Source organism: Microtus ochrogaster, chromosome 2 (genome assembly GCF_000317375.1).
Source record: "Microtus ochrogaster isolate Prairie Vole_2 chromosome 2, MicOch1.0, whole genome shotgun sequence".
NCBI classification, from domain to species: domain Eukaryota; kingdom Metazoa; phylum Chordata; class Mammalia; order Rodentia; family Cricetidae; genus Microtus; species Microtus ochrogaster.
In genome coordinates, this window is record NC_022010.1 from 42540701 (window position 1) to 42567944 (window position 27244).

A 27244-nucleotide genomic window follows, 5' to 3' on the forward strand; every position below is an offset into this window, starting at 1 on the left:
CAGACCCCATTACAGATGGTTGTGAGCCACCATGTGGTTGCTGGGAATTGAACTCAGGACCTTTGGAAGAGCAGACAATGCTCTTAACCTCTGAGCCATCTCTCCAGCCCCCAAGAGTGGTTTTTTTCTTATGCTTGATTGTTTACACTTCCTGATTCATCTATGGATGGAGCATAAGCCTTCCAGTTGGAAACCTTAAGAGATTTTAGGAACTCCCTCTTTAGACCAGGCTGGCCTCGAACTCAGAGATTTGCCTGCCAGTGTTGGGATTAAAGCCTTATTAACATCATCTTTGTGATTTTAGGAGTTTCTCAGCTATGCCATTCCCTTACTGGTTTGATATATATATATATTTTTATCCCCGTGTTTCTGCCCTGACATTTTTGGTTTCACTACTTTTTTTCCCTTTTCCTATTCTAAGCTATTTTTAAACATTTTAGTAATCTTGGGTAGCTCAGGGCCTATTTTCTTTTAGTTTTAATGTTTTCTACAGTGTTAAATGTGTGATTTAAATAGCACCCTATTCTCATTAGCCAGCTCTCAAGCACAGTCACATCTGTGAATGTGTCTCTTAACAGTTACAGGTATTGGTTATGTTAGATATTGTCGCTGTTTTATGCTAATAGGTTCATCACAAGGAATATGGTATACATCTACCAGCCCTGCTGGCATTGCTGTTAATGAATGAAAAAAGAAATAAAAAGGAAAGGACATGACTGTTCCTAGGTACGGTAGAGGAGAAAGTTCATTGTAGACAAAAGGGAGAGTCCACAGTAGTCAGGACCCTGAGCTATGTGAGGAGAGGAAGAGGGGAGGGAGGCTGTCTTAGGGTTTCTATTGCTGTGAAGAGACACCATGACCCCAGCACCTCTTCTAAAGGAAAACAGTTAATTGGGTAGCTTACGGTTCAGATGTGGGAGGTTCAGTTCATTATCATCATGGTGGGTCTTGGTGCCAGAGAAAGGACTGAGAGTTCTGTATCTTGTACAGGCCACACGAAGTGAAACTGAGACACTAGGCATGGCTTGAGCATATACGAGACCTCAAAGCCCATCACCACAGTGACACACTTCTTCCAACAAGGCCATACTTACTCCAGCAAAGCCATACCTCCTAATAGTGCCAGTTACACTCAAACTACCACAAAGGAGAAATAGGTGTAGCAGCCAAGAGGGCAAAGGTACAAAAGGGGCAGGTAACCAAAATGTCTGGATTATATAGATAAGAACCTCTGGGGGAAGGGCAGCCTCGGCCCCTGGGTTGGAGAGTTCAGGGTAGAGGGCAGGGTTTGCCCGCCACACCATAGAACAGGTAGGTAGGGGTGCTGAGAACCTGGAGGCCAGGTTCACTTTGATATGTTAATTAGGCACCTCATCCATTTGTTCTGGGACTTGAGACTTAACAACCCATGTACATTGTTTTGATATTATTTTCAAACTTAATGCTTTTTAAAAAATTTTGTGCTTGTTATTACTAGATAGTATGACAAGCTGAAATCATGATTAATGTGTTATCTTTTGGGCTGAGAAGGTGATTTATCAGTACAGTTATGTGCTTTTAGAATTCAAAGAATTTTCACTGAAGCAGATGGTGATAAATCAAAAAGCAGGCTGTAGGCCAAGAGCTGTATGGTTATCTCAGCCAGTGTGACCTTTATCATGCTGATGTCCACCAACTTAGATAATTCTTTGAGCTCTCCTCTGATGTCTTCTGTCTCTCTTCTTTTCTCTTGTGTGTATAAATATACAACATCACTTTCTGTATTTTTCTTGGGAGAGATTCCTAAATATATTATCTATTTTTCATCATTGATTCCATTTTTGGTACTGTCATACATAAGTTTGATTTTCTCTGTAACTATTGCTTTTACTGTCGCATTTTTATGTGTGTTCATGTGTATGTGCATTCCTGTAGGTGCCGGAGGTTGACATTAGGTCTCTTCCTGGATCACTCTCTACCTGCTTTTTCAGACAGTGTTTCTCACTCACCTAGAGCTAGCAGATTTAGCTAGGCTGGCTAGTTAGCAAACCACAGAGATCCTCCTGCTGCCTCCTCCTCAGTTCTGGAATTGAAAGTATTTTAATTGTGAGTGCTGGGGATGCAAATGCAGGTGCTCATGCATAAGTAGCAAGCACTTTACAGACTGAGTCATCACCCCAACCTGTGCAGCTTTTTAAAAATCTCTTCTTATGTGTTACTTTTAACAAATGCACAAAATACTGAGTTTCATTATGGTATTTTTACATTTGTGTATCTTTATTTTTTTCCTAATATATACTCCTTCCCTGCTGCCTTTCCATAAAGGATATGCTTTTTTGGGGGAGTCAGTGTTTGGCCCGGTGTGCACCGAATCTAAGGAGAACATCAGGTGTCCTGTGCCTACATATGAACGTGCATTCCCTCTCTCCTTCCCCTCCTCGTTACTCCCTTTGCACAGGGTCTATTGATCCTGGAGCTCACTGGTTTGTTTCTTGTTCTGTTTTGTTTGTATCTTGAGACAGGTCCTACTGTGTAGTCCTGGCTAGCCTGGAAAGGTTGTGTGTGCTACTAGCCTTGTTTGTTTGTGAAGTTGTTTGTTTTTTGTGACTTCTTTTTTTTAGTTAAGGATTTGTGACTGCTAGTTCTTACATCAACTTGAAGCAAGCCAGAGTCATTTCAGAGGAAGGGAACCTCAACCGAGAAAATGCCGTCAGGGTCTGGGCAGATTCCTGGGGCTAAGCACACTGCTGCTGGGGCCATGCTGACCTGAGTGGCCTGTGCTGCCACCCTGGATCATGATGACATTTGCAGTTTGCACTGTAACTACTGCTGAGGGTCATGTCTGGGTCTGTGGTCCTATACCAGGCAGTGTTTGAGTGATGTCCATGGCTTCTGTTACCACCGAAGGCCATGTGGACACCCAGGGTCTGGTCAGCCACCTGAGACCATGTTGGTGTCCAAGGGCCATGCTGCCACAGGGGCCACACTCATCTGGGTGGCTTGTGTAGTTACCAGGGCCATAGTGACATCTGGACCCAAGCTGCTGCTGAGGGCCATTTTGGGGTCCATGGTCCTGCTGCAGCTGGGGTCTGTTTATTATCTTCATGGCCTATGTTACCACAGGGGGTCATAGGAACCATAAGTGTTGAAATCCAAGGGCAGTGCTGAGAGAGCTGGCCCTGCCCCTTCTGGGAGAGCTGGTCCCACATTCAGGAGAGATAGCTCCACCCCTCTCCACAGGGATAGAGGGCTGGAGAGCTGGCCCTGATGGCATGGGTGTAGAAGAGCTGGCTCTGCCCCTTGCTTGAGGGGCAAAAACTGATCAAATCAGCCCAACCCAGAATCTACCCCATCTGTTCTGCCAGAATACATGAACAGACTGGCTCTTTGAACCGTAGCTGCAGCACCTCCATCACCGGGGCAACAGCAGGATATTGGCGAGGAGTTTTGGTGAGGGGACCAGTATTGATGTCCCAAAAGCCAGAGACCTTGAACTAGACCCAACAACTAAAAGAACACTTGCAAGTAAAGCTGAGTGGACCAAAGGGCACTCGGTGTGACGTACCACAACTCCCAGTGCTGTAAGACAAAGGAAAGATGGGAGCGAAGTGGGTTTTTGGTTTGTTTTACTTTATTTTGTTTTTAGTTAATATTTTTTTAATTTATTTAACTTTATTTTGTGTGCATTGGTATGAAGGTATCAGATCTCCTCTGGAACTGGAGTAATAGACAGTTGTGAGCTGCCATGTAGGTGCTAGGAATTGAACCTGGGTCCTCAGGAAGAAAGCCAATGCTCTTAACCGCTGAGCCTTCTCTCCAGCCCCTTTAGTATTTTTTAAATTTTCTTTTGGTGAGGATGCTATGTGAGTTAGGGGGCAGATGAGGAGTAACTGGGAAATGAGCAGGATTGGGGTACATAATATGAAATTCCCAAAGTCAATTAAAAAATTATGCTTAAAAAAGAGAAAATGCCTTCAGAAGATTGAGCTATACGTGAGCCTATAGGGCAAATTTTGAAATTAGTGATTGATGGGGAAGGGTCCAGTCCCTTGTGGGAGGTGCCATCCCTGGGTTGATGGTCTGAGTTCTATAAGAAAGCAAGCTGAACAAGCCATGTGGAGCAAGCCAGTAAGTAACATTCCTCCATGGCCTCTGCATCAGCTCCTGCCTCCATGTTCCTTCCCTGTTTAAGTTCCTGTTCTGACCTTTGTTGAGCTGTGATGTGGAAGTGTAGGCAAAATAAATCTTTTCCTCCCCAGCATGCTTTTGGTCATGGTGTTTTATCATAGCAATAATAACCCTAACTAAGACAGGACAAACCCCACTTGTTAGACAAGGGTTCCCCACTGAGCTAAATCCCCAACCCTTGCAAAAAATATTTTTAAATACAAAATCTGTGTTGTCTCTATGGGTTAGTAGATACTTGGTACTTGATAATGCACCAGGTACTCTTCCCAGAATCCTCTGCTTGTAATATAGCCTAAGGTTTTTTTATTATTGCAATGATGAAACTTAAACTCAGAGAGAGCCTCAAACATAGTAGACAGGGCTGTAACCCTTAGCTGCATCCCATCTGAAGGCTTTTTCTTATATATTCCTGTATAGCTTTATCCTTGGTTGCTTATGTGGAATGTTGGAATTACAATTAATGTATGGAATTAAATGTATGGTACCTATTAAAATATCTTTTTTTTTTAGCATTTGCTTTTTTTTTAAAGATTTATTTATTTATTATGTATACAACATTCCTTCCATGTATGTTTGTATGCCAGAAGAGGGCACCAGATCTCATTATAGATGGTTGTGAGCCACCTTGTGGTTGCCGGGAATTGAACTCAGGACCTCTGGAAGAGCAATCAGTGCTCTTAACCTCTGAGCCATCTCTCCAGCCCCCTTAAAATATCTTTCAAGAAATTGAGGTACTGTAGTATGTTGATAAAAAGAGGTTGTCACTTGCTGTTATTTTTTAGTAACCCATAACTTAGAAAATATATTTATGTGTGTTTATGTGCTGCGCATGTGTATGAAGGTTAGAGTATATAGCCTTGGTTGCCATCCTCTCCTACCTTACTGAGATGGGTCTCCTGTCACTGCCTCCTATGGTGCCATAGAAGGAGCATTGGAGTTACAGGTGCATGCTGCTCATCTAACTTTTACAGAGGACGTGGGGATTCAAACTCAAGTCCTCATTGCCTGCATGGCAAGCACTTTACCTATTGAGCTGTTTTCCCAGCCCCCAAACCTTCTGGAAATATTTACCAGTGCTGGATTTTATTAGTATGCCTATGAGTATTCCAATACCATTTTCACTAGCATATGTTAATTACATAAAATAATGGGTTTTGTTATATTGTCATGCATGATTATAGTATCCTTTGTTCGTATTCCCCCCCATCATCCTCATGTATCAATACCATCTAAAGGGCTTTTATTGTTCCATTTATTTTTGTCCAGATGACGGGAAATAATTTTTGGTTGAAGAAAATAGAAATCAGTGTTTCTGAAGCAGAAAAGAGAACTGGAAGAAACGCCATGAACATGCAAGAAACGTACACTGCTTACCTCATTGAGACGCGGTAGGCTGCCAGGATTGGGCTTACCTTTAGGTGGGGAGGTTTTTCTGGCAGCTATTGTCTGTGAGTGGGGTTGAATGACTGCATTCCTTCAGCTGCTGGGGTGTGTTTTCTTGTGATAGGACATTGTTTCAAGATAAAAGAATGGAGATTTATTTGTCTTCTAGAGCATGTAGGAATGTTTGGGGAAGCAGTATGTTATTAAATTCTTCTAGTTGGGAGACAAAGCCAAGGAAAACTTTTGTAAGTTAGGATAAAATTATTATTTCATGTTGAAGTTGGGAATCTGAACCGGAAGCTGTTTTAGACATAGTTGTTTTAATGCCTCTCCAAACTAGACTGTGATTAATATTCCTGTGTTTTATATTTCATATTGTATTTCCTTTTATTAATATGTAATTAATAACCTTAGTAGTAAGCTTAATATATTTGTTATATTTATTTATTTATTTGTTGTTTTTATTGGGGGACAGGGTCTCTATATAGCCCTGACTGTCTTGGAATTCACAGAGGTTCACCTGCCTCCTGACCTGCATCTGTGCACTATGCCCAGCCTGGTGTGCATATTTACTACTTACATGTAGGGCATGGCAGTGCACAACTGTAATTCTAGCACTAAGACCCAGGCAATATAGTAAAACCCAGTCTCAAAAGAATAATGATGAAAACAATAATTGCCAAGTATAGTGGCTAAAGAGATGGCTTCATGGTTAAGAGCATAAACTGCTCTTGCAGAGGACCTAAAATTTGATTACCAGCACCCACATCAGGCATCTATAATTGCCTGTAACTCTAGCTCCAGAATCTAACACCTTGGCCTCCGAGGACCCCTGCACTCGTGTGGCATACACACACAAAGACACACATAATTTTTTTAATTAATTAATTTATTTATTATGCCAATATTCTGTCTGTGTGCATGTCTGCAGGCCAGAAGAGGGCACCAGACCTCTTTACAGATGGTTGTGAGCCACCATGTGGTTGCTGGGAATTGAACTCAGGACCTTTGGAAGAACAGGCAATGCTCTTAACCACTGAGCCATCTCTCCAACCTGACACACATAATTAAGAATAATAAAATAAATCTTTTTAAAAAGAACAGTAGTGTATTGTAAATCTAGTTACTCAGGAGGCTAAGGCAGGAAAATTAATACCTTTCCTCTCTCCCTGCCCCCCCCCAACTGGGCCTGTTAGGCTGCCAGTCCATCCAGAAGGATCTCTCAAATGTATGAGTTTGAGGCCAGCTAGGCCAGCATGGTAAAACCCACCTGAAAACCAAAACAAACTTACAGAGAAGTAGCTGCTGCGCTGAGCCTCTCGAATGACTGCTCCAGGACTAATTTAGCTTCTCGGTCACTAGGTCTTGATGGACAAATACACATTGTGATCGTTTGTGCATTTCTTGGAGGACAAATAAGTTATTGTCAAGTGAATAATTGGAAAATAAGGAGGTTTGATGTTTCAAATTTCTCTGCAGCTGGGCATGGAGGCACACTCCTTTCTCTTTGCACTTAGAGGCTGAAGCAGGTGTATCTCTGTGTTGGTTCCAGACCAGCCTGGCCTACACAGCAAGTTTCAGGCCAATAAGAACTACGTAGTAAGAAAGACCCCATCCTAAAGAACAACAAAGTCAAAACCCTGCATTCATGATGGCAGCAGAAATCTTGAGTGCTTTAAAATAGCCTTCACATGCTCTTTCCCTAACTTCCTCCTAAGTGCAGTTTGGACTTTTCTGTAGGTAAAACATGAGGTGCCCGCCAGCTCTGTAAGGGAAAAGAAATGTGAGTTGTGAACTTTCTTCCTTGCCCTTCCAGAGCTAACTTTGTTCTTGTGGGTCTCTTGGTATTCAGGTCTGTTGGATTGACTCATACACTGAACCCAGACTGTGGTATCTGGGTCTTTGTCATGAAGTTGTCCCCTCATTGTGGCAGTAGTAAAGTTACAAGTGCCTTTTTGTAACAAATATTGTAAAACCAATTGTACACTGCAGCTTTTAGAATTTCCCATATAGCTATTTCTCATGAGTTCAAATGGGTTTTCCATAACAGAAGGAAAGTACTCTGGTGAGAGCTTTCAATCTGAGCGCCCAACACACAGTGTGCATTTGTAGGCAGAGCACAGCTGCATCCTCATCTGTAAAATGGGCACAGGAAGTCTGTTTCCTGGGGTTGTAAGGTTTTGAAGGAGTTGGCATCATGTGTTCAGTTTTGGAGTAATAGATGCCTTTGATTCCTTTTCAGGTCAGTTGGACATGCTGACGGTCAGAGCGTCCTCACAGACTCACTGTGGAGGCGGTACAGCGAGTTTGAGCTGTTGAGAAACTACCTTCTAGTGTACTACCCGCATATTGTTGTGCCACCTCTTCCTGAAAAGCGGGTAAGACAGAGCCGTGGGAGTTGAGAAGTGCCTGGAATTGACCCCATTCATTTATTTGTTTTCTTTCTTTTTTGTTTCTGCTTTTCAAGATAGGGTTTCTCTGTGTAGCCCTGTCTTGGAACTTGCTCAGTCTGTATAATGTTACTTGTGTGATATGACTTCGGGGTTGACCGTCTAGTCAACCTTCCATGAAAGGGGCTATTTCTTCTACTTTTAGCATTCTAATTGCCTAGAGTTCTTTGTCTAGGGTTGAGGCCCCATAAGATGCCCCCTTCCATGCTAGCATATATGTTAGTATTATCCTTGTGCAAGTCTTGTTTAGACAGACATGTTCATAGGTATAGCTTTCCTGTCATTCCCAGGAGACATAATCTCACAGTAGACTTCCTATTCCTCTAGCTCTCACAGTCTTTCTGCTCCCTCTCCCAGATGTCCCCTGAGCTTTGGGTGCGGGAGCTATGTCGTAGATGCATCAGTTGGCTGGGCACCACGGGATCACTTGTTCTCTGCATTGTGGTTTTCTTTAATGGTCCCCTTCTGTTGTAAAGAGAAATTTCTAGATGTGTGCTGTATGGTTAATGTCAGCTATGTCAAGCCAGAGTCATTTGAGAGGAGGAAGTCTCAGTTGAGAAAAAGCTTCTAGAAGATTGAGCTGTAAGCACATGAGCCTGTGGGACATTTTCCTAACTAGTGATTGATGTGGGATTGAGATGGGAGGTCAACCCATTGTGAGTGGTGCTACCCTGGGCTGGTGGTCCTGGGTTCTGTATGAAGGCAGGCTGAGCAGCAAGCCATGAGGAGCAAGCCAGTGAGCAGCACCCCTCCATAACCTCTGTATCAGCTCCTGCCTCCAGGATCCTGTTCTGACTTGCTTTGATGATGAACAATGATATGGAAGTGTAAGCCAGATAAACTTTTCTCACACCTTGCTTAGTCATGGCGTTTTGTCAATGCAGTATAATCCTAGCTAAGACCGAGGGTAAGAGCTGTACTTACCTGTGGTTGAGCCTGTTCCTAATGGTTGCCTTGTTTCCCCAGGCAGAGTTCGTGTGGCACAAACTCTCTGCTGACAACATGGATCCAGACTTTGTGGAGAGACGACGGATAGGCTTAGAAAACTTTCTCTTGAGGGTTGCTTCACATCCTGTCCTTTGTAGAGACAAAATCTTCTATTTGTTTTTAACACAGGTATTCTTCTTTTAATTATCTTTATAAAAAATATTTGAGTTAGACTTTTAAAAAAACTAGAAAATGCTGATTCTTGAGACTCTTGAGTTAGCTTTTGGTAGGCAGTTTATTGGTTAGTTTGAATTTTGGGCTATTAGATTCTGTCATTAGCTGAGATTTTTTTTTATTATGTGTTATTCATGTGTGCATGTGTGTGTTCTCTGGAGTGTGACATGGGGGAGGGGTACACCTGCCATGGCACATGTGGAGACCAGAGGACAGCTTTGTGGGGTCAGTCCCTCCTTCCACCGGCCCAGTAACTCTGGGAATTGGTCTTAGTTGCCAGGCTTACATGGCAAATGCTTTACCTAAATATTGAGCCATCTCACTACCCCAATAGCTAAGCTTTTAAAAATATTAGTTATTTAAATTTTTTTATGTGTGTGTGTGTGTCTGATTGTATGTATATGTATATCATGGGTGCAAGAGTCCATGGAGGTAAGAAGCAGGGTTGAATCCCAGGAACTGAAGTTACATTTGGTTATGAGCCACAGAGTGGGGACTGGGGGGAAAATCTGGGTCTTGAAGATCAGTAACTGTTCTTCACCAATGAGCCATCTCTCCAGCCCCATCACAGCTAAGATTTTTACACTTAAAAGATACTAAAACTGGGCTGCTCTTCCAGAGGTTCTGAGTTCAATTCCCAGCAACCACATGGTGGCTCACAACCATCTGTAATGAGATCTGGCACCCTCTTCTGGTGTGCGGGCATACATGGAGGCAGAATGTTGTATACATAAGAAATAAATAAATCTTTTAAAAAAAAAGATACTAAAATTTCGTCTTTTAGAATTACCTAAATGAAAACTTAAAAATCCTCAGTGTTAGGAGGCCAGATGTCTAAAATCTTGGATGTTTTTCACACTTTTGGAATTTGCATTGAATTTGTAGTTTTGAGGTAAAGAAAATGGTCTCTCATATAACTTGAATTAAGAACAGAATGGTAGATACTCAGTTTATTTCATGAGAAACATTATGTGTTGGTTGTTAGGCTTTGCAGTAATGATCTGTGAAACTGACTTTGACTTTTAGGAAGGTAACTGGAAGGAGACTGTGAATGAGACTGGATTTCAGCTGAAGGTAAGGATATTTGTGTGAATATGTGCTCCACATCCCCTACAGTTCCCAGCATGGTAGTGTGCTCTTAATGGAGATGTGGCTCTGTTTGCTGAGCTAATGGTGGGGGTCAGCTTTGTGTCTAACATCGTTGGAAGGATTTCCAAGAAAACACCTCAGTTTACTTTTGATTTGTGTAATTTTAGTGTTGGTTGGGCTATAGTGGGAAGTTTCTGAATCCTCCCAGAAACTATTTTAAATCAATAATGTAAATTCAATGTATAGAGTTTTCATACAATATAGGAGTACATCTACATTTTCATTTCCTTAAATTCTACCTGGCCACTTCACTTGTTCTCTGACTCCCACATTTGCTTACTGGGAGACAAGACACTTGGGGAAACCCACACTTGGTTTTTACGACATTGGTAGACCTAGGATGAGACCTTTGTCTTACTTCTGAAGCATGGTAACCAATTTGAAAAGAGGTAGGAGTCGTGGTGAAATGGCCCCTGTTAGTGATGCAGGTTTATAGTCATTAGCATTGGTGCTTGTAAAAGAGAGTTCCTGGAGACTGAGAAGCTCAGTGGTGAAGGATTGGGGCTCTCCAGATCTTCCTGAGGGACAGCCAGCACAGGTTATTACAGACTAGAAGGGTTTGTCTGCTGTAAGTCGTGTGAGGAGGGGAGACAAATACAGAATAAGTTTGTAAACTACAGGTTGAATAATCCTAAATTGAAAGTCTGAAATTTGAAATATTATGAAATACTAAGTATTTCAGAATTTAAAACATTTTATTGTATAATTCAGTTTTAGACTTAGAGATATTTTTTATTTCAGATTTTATGTAAAGGGATACTCAACTGGCAAAGATTACATTATAAAGACCCAAACATTTCAGATAAAATATGCTGAACCTAGTATTTAATATAAGATAGTAAATGATAGCCAGGTGTACTGGCACCTGGCACATACCTTTAATACCAACATGGGGAATAGAGGCAGGTGGGAACTTTATGAGTTCGAGGCCAACCTGGTCTACATAGTGAGTTCCAAGACACCCAGAGCTACATAGTGAGACCTTCTCTTGAAAAAACACTCTTAAAAAAAGGTGGTAAATGATGAATCAGTTCAACATAGTACACCTAGACAAGAACAAACTACGTTCAGTAATTTAAAAACACCTCAGTAACATAGTACACCTAGACAAGAATAAACTATGTTCAACGTAGTACACCTAGACAAGAACAAACTATGTTCAGTAATTTAAAAACACCTCAGACTAGGCTTAGTGGTAAATAGTGAAATTCCTTGGGAAGTGGAGAGGATTAGAAATTGAAGGTCATCTTCATCTTTCTGTGAGTTTGAAGATAGCCTGGGCTACCTGAAACTCAGTGTCTTAAAAACAAACCAGCCAAACAAAAAACAAACAACTTCTGGAGCTTCAGACATTGGCATATAGGAATTTGAAATTATATATAGAATAAACAGGAAATGTAATCAAGTGTCTGATTCTGTCATGAACTGACTCTTAACTAGTTGGGTATTTTATTAGCAGATATCAGTTTCTTGATTGTTAATTCAGCACTTGGTGGTCCTTAGAGGAAAGTTGTAAGTTTAGGGATGGATTTGAAATAATTTGAAACTTTAAAAGACTCATATTTTATGTTTTCTGATAAATATTCTAAAGTATATTACAAGTGAATGAGGAAAGATAAGACTAATAACAAGTTATTTGCATGAATTTTCTGTATATGAGCAGATATTTAGTCACTGATTTGGCCATTAGTCTTTACTTATTTATCTGTTCTTATACTCAGTTTTGTCCCAGTTTGGTAGTGTTGAGATAACTCTCAAGTTTGTCTGTTATTCTAGAATGTGCTGTTTACAGGGCCCTTTAAATCTTTTGGGCAGATGGCTTTAAAGTATTTAAGTAACGTTTTTTATTTGTATAGCCTTGTGGTTTAAAGCTTGAGGTTTTCTTTTATAAAGTATTCGAAAGGTTATATTTAATATAATACATAAAATTAATAATTCAAAATATCACATGTTGAAAGTAGGAGATATTTCAGAAACTTATTTATTATTTTATTATGAATTCTTTTTCAAGTCTTTCTTCCATGAAAAAAATGAGATGTTTTTGGACAGCCTCACAATGCACAAGTATACACACATGTATTAATATATGACACCATATACATACGTCGATAGGTGTGTATATACACACACACATATAGGGTCACATTTAATTTATATAAAGGTTGTATATCTAACAATTAGTTCATCTGATCACTGAAAGCTACAATTAAGCAACACAGAGTTCTGCGATGTTCAGATGGATGTAACATGGTTTGCTGCCATACTTTCAGCCCTCTCAAGCCCCGCTTCATGTTTGGAGTATTTATTTAAATACTCATGGTATGTGAATCTGTGGAAGGAGAGCCCAGGGTTTGTCCCTAGAGTAATGAACACAAAGCAGTTCAGTGCAGACTAAGATGGTCTTCAGTCAGTTAACTGCATCATGAGAATGCTCACCTTTGTATTGCCCAGGTCTTAATGAATAGAGGCTGATTCAGAAGAATCTGGAACCCTTCTTTTTGCTTGGAAGAAGGAATCCCAGAGACAAGGTGTGGCCCTCTGCTAGCCTCTGATTCCACAGTCTGGGTACCTGCAGAATGTGAGGTACTTGCTGCTCTAAGTGCTGTGCAGACCGTGACTGGCCTGTTCTTAAGGAGTGGGATATGTGTTAAGAAGGGATAAGATAAAATCTATCCCTTCAACATGTGTAGGAAATACGTTGAAGCTGGTTCACAGGTGGTGCACTTCCTTAATTCCAGCACTCAGGAGGCAGAGGCAGGCGGATCTCTGAATTCATGGCCAGTTTGGTCTACAAAGTGAGTTCCAGGATAGCCACGGCTACACAGAAACCCAGTGAAAAACAAAAAAAAAATTTGTTTTTGAATTGTGAAAAGCAGCACAAGAGGAGTGTGATTGTTGTTAATGAACCAGTTTATTTTGGTTTGTTTTCTGGAGTCACTTTAAGATGAGTCAGGCAGGCAGTGGCTAGCAACATAAAGCACAACTCTTTCCCAAGAGGGAATAACAAGAAAGTATTCTAAGGCTCAGGAGCAAGCATGGCCTGGGAACACAGAATTGGGTTGTCTAGAATGATGGGTTGTGCTGTGGAGGGTGCATGAACTCCATGAACAGAACAAAATACATTACTGCCTTTACAACACACATGGGTGAGGACGGCAGGTTTCAGCAAAGCCAGGAGAGCACTGCTGTAGCACTCAGATGCTTTTTAGTTTTTGAGACAGGGTTTCTCTGTGGCTTTGGAGCCTGTCCTGGAACTAGCTCTATAGACCAGACTGGCCTCGAACTCACAGAGATCCGCCTGCCTCTGCCTCCCGAGTGCTGGGATTAAAGGCGTGCGCCTCTATCGCCCGGCACTCAGATGCTTTTTGATAGCATTCTTAGCCTTTGGGTTGGGGGAAGTTAGAGGCCTGCTAAGAATCTATTCCTAGGGCTCTACCTAATAGTCAGAAGTTAGGTCAGTTACCCTAGCTAGTGATAAAGGGCTAGTGAAGGGACCGAAGGTCCAAGGTTGCTTTGGCTGTCAACCTGTAACACTCTAGCTCTGCACAGTCACGAAATTTTCATCAGTCTGCACAATCTTCAACATAGAATCCTCCAGCCCCCAGGAACTTCGGCTCTCACGGCTCACAGTTCTCATCCTAGCATTTGTGAGGCTGAGGCAGGGCCATCATGAGTTCCAAACCACTCCAAGCTGTATATATGAGGAGACCCTGACTCAAGAAAAGTGTGAACGGAATTTGTATTCCAGACTGACTCTTTGTGTTGTATAGAGTATGTATACTGGGTGTGCAGTATAGAGGGCACTGTTACTAAGACAGGAACAAGGGGCACAAACTAGGATGGTTTTGGGAGAACTGACCTAATATAGTCTCCCTTGAAGAGATGGTTTTTAAGTCGAGATCTGAAGGATAGGAGATCTGCAGTGGAACCAACCCTAAGGTCAGCAAAGAACAGTTAGAGAGAGAAACCCAAGCTGGGTAGTTTCTTTGGCAAGGTTTAGGAGAAAATAGAGAAAATGCTAAAAGTGTTGACACGGCAGCCATTGTGCTGCTCCAGAGTTAGTGTGCATTCAGAGTGTGCAGCTTTGTAAAACAAAAATGGACAGTCAAGAAACACATACGGCATGATTTCAGATAATCCTGCTTTAGAGGAGAAAAATACAGTGCTATAAACAGCACTAGGTAAGGTGCATCTTTGGGTGTTGAATGGAGAGCATCTGGGTGAATGCAAAGTAACCTGTCAGCTTTGCAGTGGGCTAGGAAACTCTTCAGAGTTGCTTCAGAGGACTCTCTGGTTTGGTCTCATTTTAAGCATCTCCTCTTTCTGTGTGATCTTAAAGTGAGCAGTGGCGATGGACCTATTCTGCTAGATATGTTTGGTAAGGAAAGGTTTAAAAGTAAGAAAAAAGAAAAACATTGTGGGATCAGAAAGTAAGATTTGGGGCCTGAGAGGTGACTCAGAGGTTGGGGATGCTCTTCTAGAGGTCCTGAGTTCAAGTCTCAGAACCCACATGGTGGCTCACAGCCATCTATGATAAGATGGTGCCCTCTTATGGCATCCAGGCATACATGTAGACAGAACCTTGTATACATAATAGATCTTAAAAGAAGAGAGAGAGCTGGGCATTGGTGGTGCAAGCCTTTAGTTCCAGCACTCTGGAGGCGGAGGCAGAGGCAGGCGGATCTCTGAGTTTGAGGCCAGCCTGGTCTACAATAGCTAGTTCCAGGACAGGCTCTGTTTCCAAAAACCAAAGGGGGGGGGGAGGAAGAGAGAGATTTGAAGCTGGGCATAGTGGTACATCCCTTTAATCCCAATACTCAAGAAGCAGAGGCAGGTGGATCTCTGTAAATTCGAGGCCAGCCTGGTCTACAGAACTAGTTTCAGTACAGCCAAGATTACACAGAGAAACCCTGTCTTAAAAAACCAAACAAACAAAAGTGAGATTTGAGAGGACTGGAGAGATGTCTCAGTGGTTAAGAGCACTGGCTATTCGCCTTCAGTACCCAAGTGGTAGCTAACAGCCATCTTTACCCAGTTCCAGGAGATCCATTCCTGCCTTCTGGCTTCCACAGGCCCCAAGCATATACATGGTAACAGACTTGCCAGACATACATGTAGGCAACCCCCCATGAATAAAGAAATAAATGTATTTATTTATTTTAAAGTGAGATTTGAGAGGTTCAAGAGATGGCGTAGCAATTAAGAGCACTTGCTAATTTTGCAGAGGACCTTGGTTCTTTTCCCAGCTCCTACATGGTGGCTACCATGTAGCTATATGTAACCCCAGTACCAGTCTTTTGGCTTCTGGGCACCAGGTATGTATGTAGTACACATATATGCCCACAGGCAAAACACTCATACACATAAAATAAAAGGAATAAATCTTTAAGCTTTTTTGGTGTTTATTGGCCAACTGTGCAGATCCCTTACTCTGGAGTTGTGGGCGCTGAGTATATGAAAGAGCTCATTTGTTATTTCCTATTTTCTTAGTGGAGTAACTCAGATATCCTGCTGGTTTTGGTTTACTTTGTTGTGTTAATTGAAAGTATTTGTAATTATGGGTTGGAAATTGGAATAATATAAAGTCTTCATGAGGATAGAGATATTTTTAAAAAGCCAAACTACATTTGTTTTTTTTAAAGATGTATTTTTTTAAGATTTACATTTGTATTTTGTATGTATGTGTACCACATGCATGCCTAGTGCCCATGGTGACTAGAAGAGGGCATGGGATCCTCTGAAATTGGAGTTGCAGGCAGTTTTAAGCTGCCATGGGGGTGCTGGGAACTGTGAAGCCAGGCTCTTTGCCAGAACAGCAAGTGTTCTTAACTGCTAAGCTATCTCTTTAGCACCCTGGTTTGGGTTTTTTGTTTGTTTGTTTGTTTGTTTGTTTGAGTTTGTTTTTGTGGATGTTTTTGTTTTTTGTTCTTGGAGACAAGCTACGTAGTTCTGCCTAACCTTGAACTTTGTAGACCAGGCTGGCCCCAGTGATCCTGCCTAAGTTTGAACTTTGTAGACCAGGCTGGCCCCAGTGATCCGCTTACCTCTGCCTCCCAAGTGCTGTGATTATTGGTGCATATCACCATCTTTTTGTTTTATTTTTGAGACAAGATCTCTCTACATAATCCTCACTAGCTGTCTTGGAACTCACTATAGACCAGGTTGGGTTAGCATTCACAGAGGTTGAACTGCCTCTACTTTCCAAGTGCTGGACTGAAGGCATGTACCACCATGCTTGACACAGTTTTCTTTTTCATTTCTGTTTACGTAAAAAATTAGGATTCTCATGCAATGAAATTCCTATTTAGCATTTACCTCTCTGTCTCTTCTTAGAGAACAATTACCTAGAAATAAGTGAAGTTAAGATTTTTTTGTTGGTTGGTTGGTTGTTTTTTTTTTTTGTTTTTTCGAGACAGGGTTTCTCTGTGGCTTTGGAGCCTGTCCTGGAACTAGCTCTGTAGACCAGGCTGGTCTCGAACTCACAGAGATAAGAAGATGTGTTTTGTAAGCCAGGCACCACACTGTCTCACACCTGAAACCCTATGCTAGGGAGTTAGAACAACAGGGTGAGGAGTTTAGGGCCAGCCTGGGCTACATGAGACCCATCTCAAAAACCAAAAAAGGGATGTCTTTAGTAATGTGATGCCATCTAGCTTGCTTTATTTAGCATAGCATTAATTTAATGTAGCTATTTTTATTTTTTTTTCTTTTTCTGAGACATTATGATAACAAGAAAAATGAAGGCCCATGTGGTTTGGATTCCATCTGAGAAGTATGCTCAGAACACACAGGATCTCCATAAAGCAGCAGGTTCACAGCCTGCTTAGGCAGGTCACCACTTTTCTTGGCTTGGAGATAATGCAGAGCTGTTGTCATTACTGGTGCATTAGTGTTGGTGGTTGTTAGCTTGGAATCACTGAAGGCCACATACTCATTCTGATTTATAACATGCTGTGTGCTGTTCTCAAAAGAAGCTATTCTTTTTCAATATGTTTAATATGCTTATAACAAATGATTAAAAAAGTCCACATGTTTGAACACTTTAATTCTGAAGGGAAAGTAAAGCTGTTTGAATTTATACCCTGAAATGTAATTGTATTAAGTCAACAAATTATTTTTTCCAGGCAGACTCCAGGTTAAAAGCGCTTAATGCAACATTCAGAGTGAAAAACCCAGACAAGTAAGGCTTTGCTTTAATCACAGTTTACAATGTTGTTTTGAGTGGTGCCTATCGATCTATTTCATTTTTCATTTCTGAATGTATGCACTTAGTTTGCTAAATATTTTTAATAATAATTTACATTTAGTGAAACCTTTTTAAAGTCTAAAACTGATTTTGAAGTTTGGTAATTTGAGGTTAAGGTTGTGTCTGAAGTTATAGAAAATTAGACCATTGCTTTTTTTTTTCTAGAAACATTGATTAAATGTTGAAGATACCAGAAAAATGAGAAAAGTCCTTTCCTGTAGCTTTTCTTGTGTGAACGCTTATCAAATGTGCACAGTTTAAGAAAATTATGTATTATTTATGTATAATAGCAGTCTAGTTTGTATGCCAACAAAACTGAGGGCAAATGCACAGTGTAAGAGTCCTGAGGTGCTGTGCTTACACAAGTCCTTGACTTCGTGACCGTCAGTCTGCTGTTCTTGAGAGCATTTCTGTACTGGATGCTGGAGTTGGCAACATGACTTCTTGGGGTAAGACAGATCCTAGAGATTTAGGTTGTGCTCACTCTGAGTCTGGTGGATGAGCTAGCCTCTTCCTTACACGCTTCTTTACAGGAAGCTTGCTTCAGCTAGAGATGGTTTGTAGTTGCAGCTCCTGGCATAGATACAGATGGGTTAGGATTCCTCTAGTGAGTCCTTCAGCACTAATCAGTGTCAGCTAAGTTCTTATAGTTTGCGTGTTTGATAACCTGTCATGCCTAACTGTAATTCATAAACTGACATTGTTAACATTAAGACTCTGTTTTGCTTGTTTTCTGGTAGGGATAGAACCCAGAGCCTCTTGCATGCTAGCAAGCCCTCTGCCACCAGGCTAAATCTGTAGGCCTTCTTGACTTTTATCACAAACTTTGAATATAAAATATAAATGAATATTTCTAAGATTTTGGTAATTAGGAAGTGATGATGATAACCATTGAACTTTTGTTTCTGTTTTTTTATTATTTTTAAATTATTTTAAAATTATTTTAATTATGTCTGTGAGTGCTATTAGGATCTGCACCCATACTTATCTCCATTTTGTTGTTTTGAGATCCTATGTGACCCAAACTGGTCTTAAACTCCTGGTCCTCCTGTCTGTACCTTCTGAGTGCTAGGACTACCTGTTTATGTTATTATACACCCTCAAGTATTGTTTGTTTATGACATTTTTTTAGAGCAAGTTTAGGTTCACAGCAACACTGAGCAGTGAGCATAGAAAACCCTCTGTTTCCTCCCCAGACTCTGATTCTCCAACTCTCACGCAGAGCACTGGGTGGACAGAGTTTGTTGCTGGAACAGGACCTGGTTTGGGATGAGCACATCTGCTCTTGCAGCATCATGTAGAATAGATGGAACAGGTTGATGTCCTAAAGTCCTCTGCTCCTTCCAGCATAAGTTACTTTCTAGTTTTACTGTTTCTATAATTTTTTGTTTGTTTATTTCAAGACAGGGTTTCTCTGTGTAGCCCTGGCCGTCTTGGAACTCGCTCTGTAGACCAGACTGGACCAAACTCACAGATCTAACTGCCTCTGCCTCCCACAACAGGAGATAAAGGTGTGCACCACCACTGTCTGGCTAGTTTCTCCTTTTAAAGAATGTCGTGCTAAATAATAGGTTACCTTTCAAATTGGCTTCTTTCATTAAGGTCCCATTGAGGTTTTTATAAGTTTTAAAATGACATGAATGGTAAATAATAGGTGTTTTGTAGATTAGAAGTAAAATTATGTTACTCTAAAAGAAACAGGCTAAGTTTGTGACATTGGTGGATATATATTCCTTAAGGGATCTGTTATTTTTGTTGATACTTTAGCATTAATGTCTCACTAATTAGTTTTTTTATTAAATGCTTATCAATATAATGAAAAAGATTTTGTCATTTGGATTTCTTCATTTTCTTTTGGCTTTACAAGATTATTTGAATTACTGGATTTTATTTATCCATACTGTTTGTAGGTTTTTTGAATTTTAGATGGGTTGTAGCCAGTAATATTGTCAAAGTATAAAATGAGTGTCTAGTTACAAGGAAATTAATTTGCCTTAAATTTCATTATAAGAGATTCTTGCTGGGAGGTGGTGGTACACGCCTTTAATCCCCTCACTCCAGAGGCAGAGACAGGCTGATCTCTGAATTCAAGGTTAGCCTGGTCTACAGAGTGAGCTCTAGGACAGGCTCCAAAGCTACAGAGAAACCCTGTCTTGGAAGGAAAACAAAAACGAAAAAAGAGAGAGAGTGTATGTAAATTCTCTGTTCTAGGTCTGATTATGGTTAGCCCAACAGATTAATAACAATTAAAAGTAGTCATGCCATTGTTAAAATAATATGCATCACAAAAAGTTTTATTCTGTTTCCCTAAATTCCTGATAACCAGAATAATTGTTTCCGAGAGATGACCAGAATGCTGTTTCTAGTTGCTTTATGCAAGTGTATTTTCCCCCAGACCAACTTGACTGTTAAAGCAGTGAGAAGGGAGATCTGGAGTCTTGTGTTTACGTGACCTTAGTCCAGTGGCTCCCAGCCTTCCTATGCTGAGGCTCTTTAATACAGTCTGCTCCTCGTGTGGTGACCCCAACCATAGAATTATTTTCATTGTTACTTCATAACTATAAATTTGCTGCTGTTATGAATTGTATTGTAGTTATCTGTGTTTTCCAATGGTCTTAGGCAACCCCTGTGAAAGGGAAATTTGACACCTCCTGGGGTTGCAACCCACAGGTATAGAACCACTTTTTAGGGACTCTGTAAAGGTCATTTTCCTTGGTCTGACAGTGGCCACTCATTGCCTAATTATGTTGTGTTGCAAATAAACTAAGTCCATTGAAACAGAATCTAAATGATAAATTGGCCAGATTACATAAATTATATATTCTTTATTTAGTTATTTTTAAATCTACTAGTTTGGTTTTTGTATAAATAAACAGTCCTAATATTGTACCAGCCATAACCTTGCCAGGAAGTTTCATTTACTGTGGTTTTAATTGTTAGCTTTTCTTATCTGAAAAAAACAAAACTTTGCCTTCACTTAAATCACATGTAAAACCATATTTTTTCTTTTAAAGAAAAACAAACCACGTGGTCAAATATTTAATTATGATTTTCTTAGGGCCTTTGAGTTTTCAGATTATTTGGAACAGGAAGTGTTGATAGAAAGTAGTATAGAGTTAGAATTGTCTTTTAAGTGGCTTGGGTCAGGGGCTCTTAGTATAGTTCAGTGGATAAAAATGATTGCCACGTAGGCCTGACAACTTTGATCCTAGAATCCATGTTAGAAAGCCAGATGTGGGGCCTGGAGAGATGGCCCAGCAATTTACAGCACTAGCTGTTCTTCCAGAGGACCTGAGTTGTTACCAGCACCCATATGGCAGCTCACAACTCTCTGTAACTCCAGTTTCAGGAGCTCTGGACAGATTTAAGTGAGTTCAAGGCCAACCTGGTCTATAGAGTGAGTTCCAGGACAGCCAGAACTGTTTCACAGAGAAACCCTGTCTTGAAAAACAAAAACAATAAACAAACAAACAAGCAAAAAAGCCAGATGTGATGGTGCATGCACATCTGGAATCCCAGCACTTTTATGGTGAGATGGGAGGAGTTAGGAAAATCTCCCAGAAGTTCACAGACTGGCTAGTCTTGTACCTTCGCATGCATGCGTAGCACACCCATGCTCACATTCACTCAAACACAGTAACCATCAATAGAAAAAGATTACAAATCAAAACCAGCTCCGGGATGGGCAGGGCAGTGGGGACTGGAAATGCAGAAGCTGAAAGAGAAAGGTTGGTGCTGACGTTTGTGACTCTTACAGTCACACAGACTCACAATACATTGAGTGTCTTTTCTTCTGGGTTTATTTTAGATGATGGTTGATTTACAGATTATACAAGAGGTTTAAGTGCAGCCTATAGAGACGACTTGGGGGTGAAGAGCACTTGCTGCTCCTGCAGAGGACTTGGGCTCAGTACCCAGCACCCACATGGTGGCTCACAACCATCTGTAACTCCAGTTCCAGGGGACCCCATGCCCTCTTCTGACCTGTGTGAGCACCAAGCACATACATGATACACACACGTATGTAGGCAACACATTCACACATAATGTTTTAAACTTTCTTTGTGCGTGCGTGTGGGGGGGGGATGCAATAGGGTATCTGACTGTCTTAGAACTCACTGAGTAAACCAGGTTGTCTTTAAATCCACCCACTCTCTCTGCCTACCAGGTTCTAGGATTAAAGGTGTGCTCTATTATGCTTGGTTTAAAAGGGGGAGCTGGAGAGATGGCTCAGTGGTTAAGAGCACTGCCTGCTCTTCCAAAGGTCCTGAGTTCAATTCCCAGCAACCACATGGTGGCTCACAACCATTGTAATGAGATATGGTGCCCTTTTCTGGCCTATACTGTATACATACATACATACATACATACATACATACATACATACATCTTTAAAAAAAACCTTTTAAATTCATGTGACTTTACACTTTCACTGTGATAGGACAGAGAAGACAAAAAATTGTAAGAAAATAAGAGAACAGTAGAAAATTGACAGCCGTTGACTCCAAACTGGTTTGTGCCTTTGAGCTCTCAGACTGAAGAGAAACATCCAGAAAAGGCCTGTGGGAGCTAGTTGGGGAAGCACCTGTCCAGGTTGAGAGGGCACAGTGGTTACAGTCTGAGGGGGAGATGAAAGGCAGCCTGTGGCTATAATGACAGTGGACTCTTTCAAAAGGAATGGAAGACAAAATGGGTTGCACTGGTGTAGACAGCCTCAAGATCACGCTAGAATTGGTGTTTACTTGGTTTCTGATCAGGGATTGAAAAAGGTTGGTGTTGGGAGAGGACAAAAATCTGACGTTGTGTGTGCTTTAGTCTCTTTGACAATGCCTTGTCACGTAGGTCCTTAAAAGTCAACCGTCCTTGCTTTCATATGCAGACCGTACTGGATGGAGTTTGATACTGGCAAAGGATCTAGACCTCATTTCTGGAAAATCCGCCTCTATTTCTTGCCTGCTGCCTAAGGCTTGATGGAGTCTTCATTTTTCACCCTTAAACCTTTTCCCCCCAGTATCTAATTTCTCTGAAGATTCAGGCTTTGTTCTGCTGGCCAGTCTGTGGGTGTTTAGAATTTTAACTTTGACTGATGATGTTATTGATCCCATGGGGATACTGTTTCCTTCCTTATCTACCTGCTGTTTAAAGAAATCAGATGGTCAAACTGGTGAGCTGTGGGTATTCTGTCATTGAGATGTAAGGTCCTCTGGTTCTCTTAACTTAGGTGGACTGCATCTCTAACAATTTTACAGTCTTCTGAAATGGTTCATTAACCGATTGTGATATTTAAGAATTTTATAGTTAAGCCTGCCCTAAAAGGAAAGGCTCTTAGGGAGTCAGGCCAAGAAACTCCAGAGAAACTTTCTGTAAAGGATTTCTGGCTCCTGGTTCCCCAGTACAAGATTTGATAGAGGCTATACATAATAGTGCACACCTTAGCCAGGTGGTGGTGGCACACACCTTTAATGCTAGCACCCAGGAGGCAGAGGCAGGTGGATCTCTGTGAGTTCGAGGCTAGGTTGATCTACAAATCGAGTTCCAAGACAGCCAGGGCTGTTACACAAGAAACCATGTCTCAAAAAAACAAAACAAAAAAGCCAGAGAAATTATGTAGGCTTTGACTTTAGAAAGATTGTCAAAACAGAGTAGGCAGTAGATTAGAGTGTATGGGGTAGACTGGAGTGCCAGTCTGGGCCGTCAGAGAATTCCAGGTGATAGATGATGGTGCTAATATTGACCTAAGGTACAGCAGAAAGGCCAGATCAAGCGCAACATGAACAGATCTGGGCAATAGTTAAGAAGTGGAATAGATAACCTGGGTGTATAAGAAAGGGTGTGGGGTGAGAGAGACGACAAAATACAGGTAGTTCTTAGGCTTTACTGTAAGACTGCTGTGGATTGTGGAATGGATTTGGGGTGAGGTAGGGAAAGATAGGTCAAGCTTTGGGTATGAAAGTAACTACAAGTATGCTGTTAAGGGACTGGTATAGATCTACGGTGTAGGAGACAGTGCTGGGTTGGGTAGGAATTTTGGATGTGGTGACATACCATTCATAAACATGAAGTCTTACAATCAAGTCATGGGATGAATGCATTTATTGAAAGGTTGATGAGCAAATGACTGAGAGTCTAGGACTCACATCTGAAGAACACCCAAACTCAGCGTTTCCTAGAGTGAACCTGAGGGTATCCAGCACCTGGATCCTGTTGTGAGATCCTGCGTGCCACTGGACCTGTCTGCTGTGGCTCACTCTTCGCAGTGAGACTTCAGTAGTGGGCTTGCCCTGGGTTTTTTAGTGTTATTGTTTAAGATAGGATCTTAGTCTGTAGTCCATGTTGGCCTCAAATTCACGGTGAGCCACCTACCTGCCTTAGCTTCCCAAGTGCTGAGGGATTATAAATGTAAGCCACCGTGCCCAGCTCTCTGTGTGTGTACATGGTATATGCATGCAGCTTCCAGAAGGGGACATTGTGTCTCACTGAACCTGAAGCTCACTGGGTAGCCCAGCTGGCCAGTGAGTTCCCAGGATCCATCCATCTCCATCCTGCAGTGCTGGAGTTACAGACATGAAGGCCATGTCTGACTTTATGTGGGTGCTGGGAATCTGAACTCAAGTCCTCTTGCTTTCCTGGCAAACTCTCTTACCTACAGGATCATTAAGACATTTCAGGATTCTTCACACACTTAGACACAGGTGAAGAAAGAGAGGACCACGGGAGAAACTTCAAGGGTGACTAGGAAGTAAAAGGCATGGGTTAACTGTGGTAAAAAGAAATTGGGAAATGATACGAAGTGTAGAACCTAGAGCACAGGGTGTAAGCCGATTCTAAAGAAAGGGTTGAGATGATGTGGATTTGAGAAAGCTTTAGATTGACTGACTTCCCACCTGCTGCCTTCTGTAGTCTGTGTGCGGAGTGACATTAGAACCTTGCTGTCTTCAGCTGGAAAGATGGCTCAGTGGTTAGAATGCTTGTTGCTCCTCCCGAGGATCCAGGTTCAATTCCCAGCACCCACATGATGGTTCATAACCATACATAAAACTTGTTCCAGGGCATCCAATGTCTTCTTCTGACCTCCGTAGGCACTAAGGGTGCAAGTGGTGTACATCAGCATTCACATAAGATATTTAAGTCTAGGTGGGGCAGTGGTGGCAATGCCTTTAATCTCAGAACCTGGGGCAGGGGATAGAGGCAGGTGAATCTCTGTGAGTTCAAGGCCAGCCTGCTGGTCTACAGAACTAGTGCCAGGACAGACTATTTAGGTTGAGGTTACTATTTAGTATATTTTTAGTACCATAAATTTTTTCCTGTTTTTTTGTTTTGTTTCGTTTTCAAAATAATTTTCCATACCCACAGATTTTTTATCTCTGCCTTAGTCTCATGATATAATTTAATAAGTGTGCATCTTTGGCTCTCAGTATGTGTATATATACTGCTTGATGTTCGGATATTTTTCTGTTGATATTGGCTTGTTTAGGGACAGGATGTGGTTAAATAGAATGAGTTTCATTATTCACAGGAATTGCTATTTTGTGCACAGACTCTGCGTGTTTTCCTGAGTGATGCTTTGTTCCCTGTTTCAGGAGGTTTACTGAACTGAAGCACTACAGTGATGAGCTGCAGTCCGTCATCTCCCATCTCCTTCGAGTCAGAGCTGTAAGTGATCCAGAGCTCGGCGACACTTTCTACAGACTGCACTTGTCACCTAGTCCCCATGCTTGACTGGTTTTACATTTAAATCTAGTATATTCATAACCAAACTGCCTTCTAAGAGGTATGGGAAGGCTTTTCTGTTAGAAACAGCTTACAGGGGCTGAAGAGATGGTTCAGCAGTTAAGAGTACTAACTGTTCTTCCAGAGGGCCTGAGTATAATTCTCAGCGCCCATGGTGGATCACAACCATCTATAATGAGATCTGATGCCCTATTATGGCATGCAGGCTTACATGCAGGCAGAACATTGTATACATAATAAATAAATCTTTAAAAGAAAAGAAAAGAAAAAGAGAAACAGTTTGAAGAATTTGAGCCCATTGATTTCTTCCTAGTGTACAGTGGTGCAGTTTTAGATGGAACTAGGTTGACTGTATAATAATTATTGAAGCTGGATGCCAGGAAGTACATGTACACGTTTTTGGTCTTTATACATTTTTTAAAAAATATAGGCGGGCAGTGGTGGTTTCACCTTTAATCCCAGCACTTGGAAGAAAGAGACAGGCAGATCTTTGTGAGTTCGAGGCCAGCCTGGTCTACAGAGTGAGTTCCAGGACAGGCTTCAAAGTTAAAGACAAACCCTGTTTCAAAAAACTAAAAAAAAAAAAAAAAAAAAAAAAACTTAAAAAAAATTTCCATGTGTTGAATCTCCTAGAATTGGCAAAGTAATAGATGATTGTGAGTTTTTCCATGCGGGTGCTAGGATTGAACCTGATCCTCTGGAAGAGCAGCCAGTGCTCTTACCTGTGGAGCCATCGCTCCAGTCCTTCTCTGTATTCTTTGTTTGTTTGTCTCAGTCCTGGGACTCAAAGGACCTCATGAATGCATGAATGCTAGACAAGTACTCTGCCACTGAACTGTGCTTTTCCGTACTTTCATAATATTTGAAATTTTCTGTGATAGTACAGAAAAGTAGGACTGGGGGATGTAGCTCCGTGGTAAAGTGTGTGACCAACTTGTACAAGGCCTTGACCTCCATCTCTGTCAACAGACACCGTAAGATAGACTACAAGTGTGGAGACGGCTCAGTGGGTAAAAAGTACCCACCCTGAAAACACGAGGACCTAAATTGAATTCTCAGCATCCCCATAAAATTGTACACTTCACTAAAGACCAAGGTTCCAACACAGCCCCAATAGACTCCTCCCCCCCTCCCCCCGAGACAGGGTTTCTCTGTGGTTTTGGAGCCTGTCCAGGAACTAGCTCTTGTAGACCAGGCTGGTCTCGAACTCACAGAGATCTGCCTGCCTCTGCCTCCCGAGTGCTGGGTCCAATAGACTCCTTAAATGCTAAGATAGTTATAGTAAGTTGGGTGGTGGTGGCACTGGTGGCGCACACCTTTAATCCAACACTTGGGAGGCAGAGGCAGGCAGATCTCTGTAAATTCCAGGCCAGCCTGTTCTATAAAGTGAGTTCCCAGACAGTCAGAACTGAAACTCTGTCTCAAAAAAGCAAAAGAAAAGAAAAAAGAAAAAAGTAAGTCAACTGGAGTGGGTGGCTCTCTCTATTATACCCTACTTAGGAGTAAGAACTGAATAGTTAAAAGGGTTTCTGGTCAATGAGGTGAAATTTCTAGGTCTTTCATTACTTTGAAATTACACTTGAGTATGAGTCAAGTTAAAGTTCTACTATATCAGTGGAACCATGTGATACCTTCTGATTGACTTGGGTTTTAAAGTAGTGTTCTGAAATATGAGAAAGGTCCTGAGACACGAACAGTCACAGTCGAGTGACAGGATGCAAGGATGGGGGCTTGAAAACTCACACAGAAACTCCATGGATTTTTCCTAGCGGCAGTGTCAGCTGTAGAAGATAGCTCAGATGCTGTTTAAGACAGGGCAAGGTACAAACTGCTTAAAGGAAAAGTGGAAGTATTATTTTTTTCTGTTGAGGATAATTCTTTTTTTTTTAAATATTTATTTATTTATTATGTATACAATATTCTGTCTGTGTGTATGCTTGAAGGCCAGAAGAGGGCA

At 41.4% G+C, this 27244-nt stretch overlaps 1 protein-coding gene across 1 annotated transcript in view; it reads left to right on the plus strand.

The window, feature by feature from the left end:
• The window catches only part of Snx4 (sorting nexin 4), a 61440-nt gene that overhangs the window by 16036 nt on the left and 18160 nt on the right, over positions 1 to 27244 (plus strand). Inside the window, exons 2-7 of the mRNA XM_005344865.2 lie at positions 5434 to 5555; positions 7793 to 7928; positions 8967 to 9116; positions 10188 to 10235; positions 17435 to 17490; positions 25137 to 25209. Of these exons, the coding sequence (XP_005344922.1) occupies positions 5434 to 5555; positions 7793 to 7928; positions 8967 to 9116; positions 10188 to 10235; positions 17435 to 17490; positions 25137 to 25209 (585 nt within the window). The remainder of the gene's footprint in view (positions 1 to 5433; positions 5556 to 7792; positions 7929 to 8966; positions 9117 to 10187; positions 10236 to 17434; positions 17491 to 25136; positions 25210 to 27244) is intronic.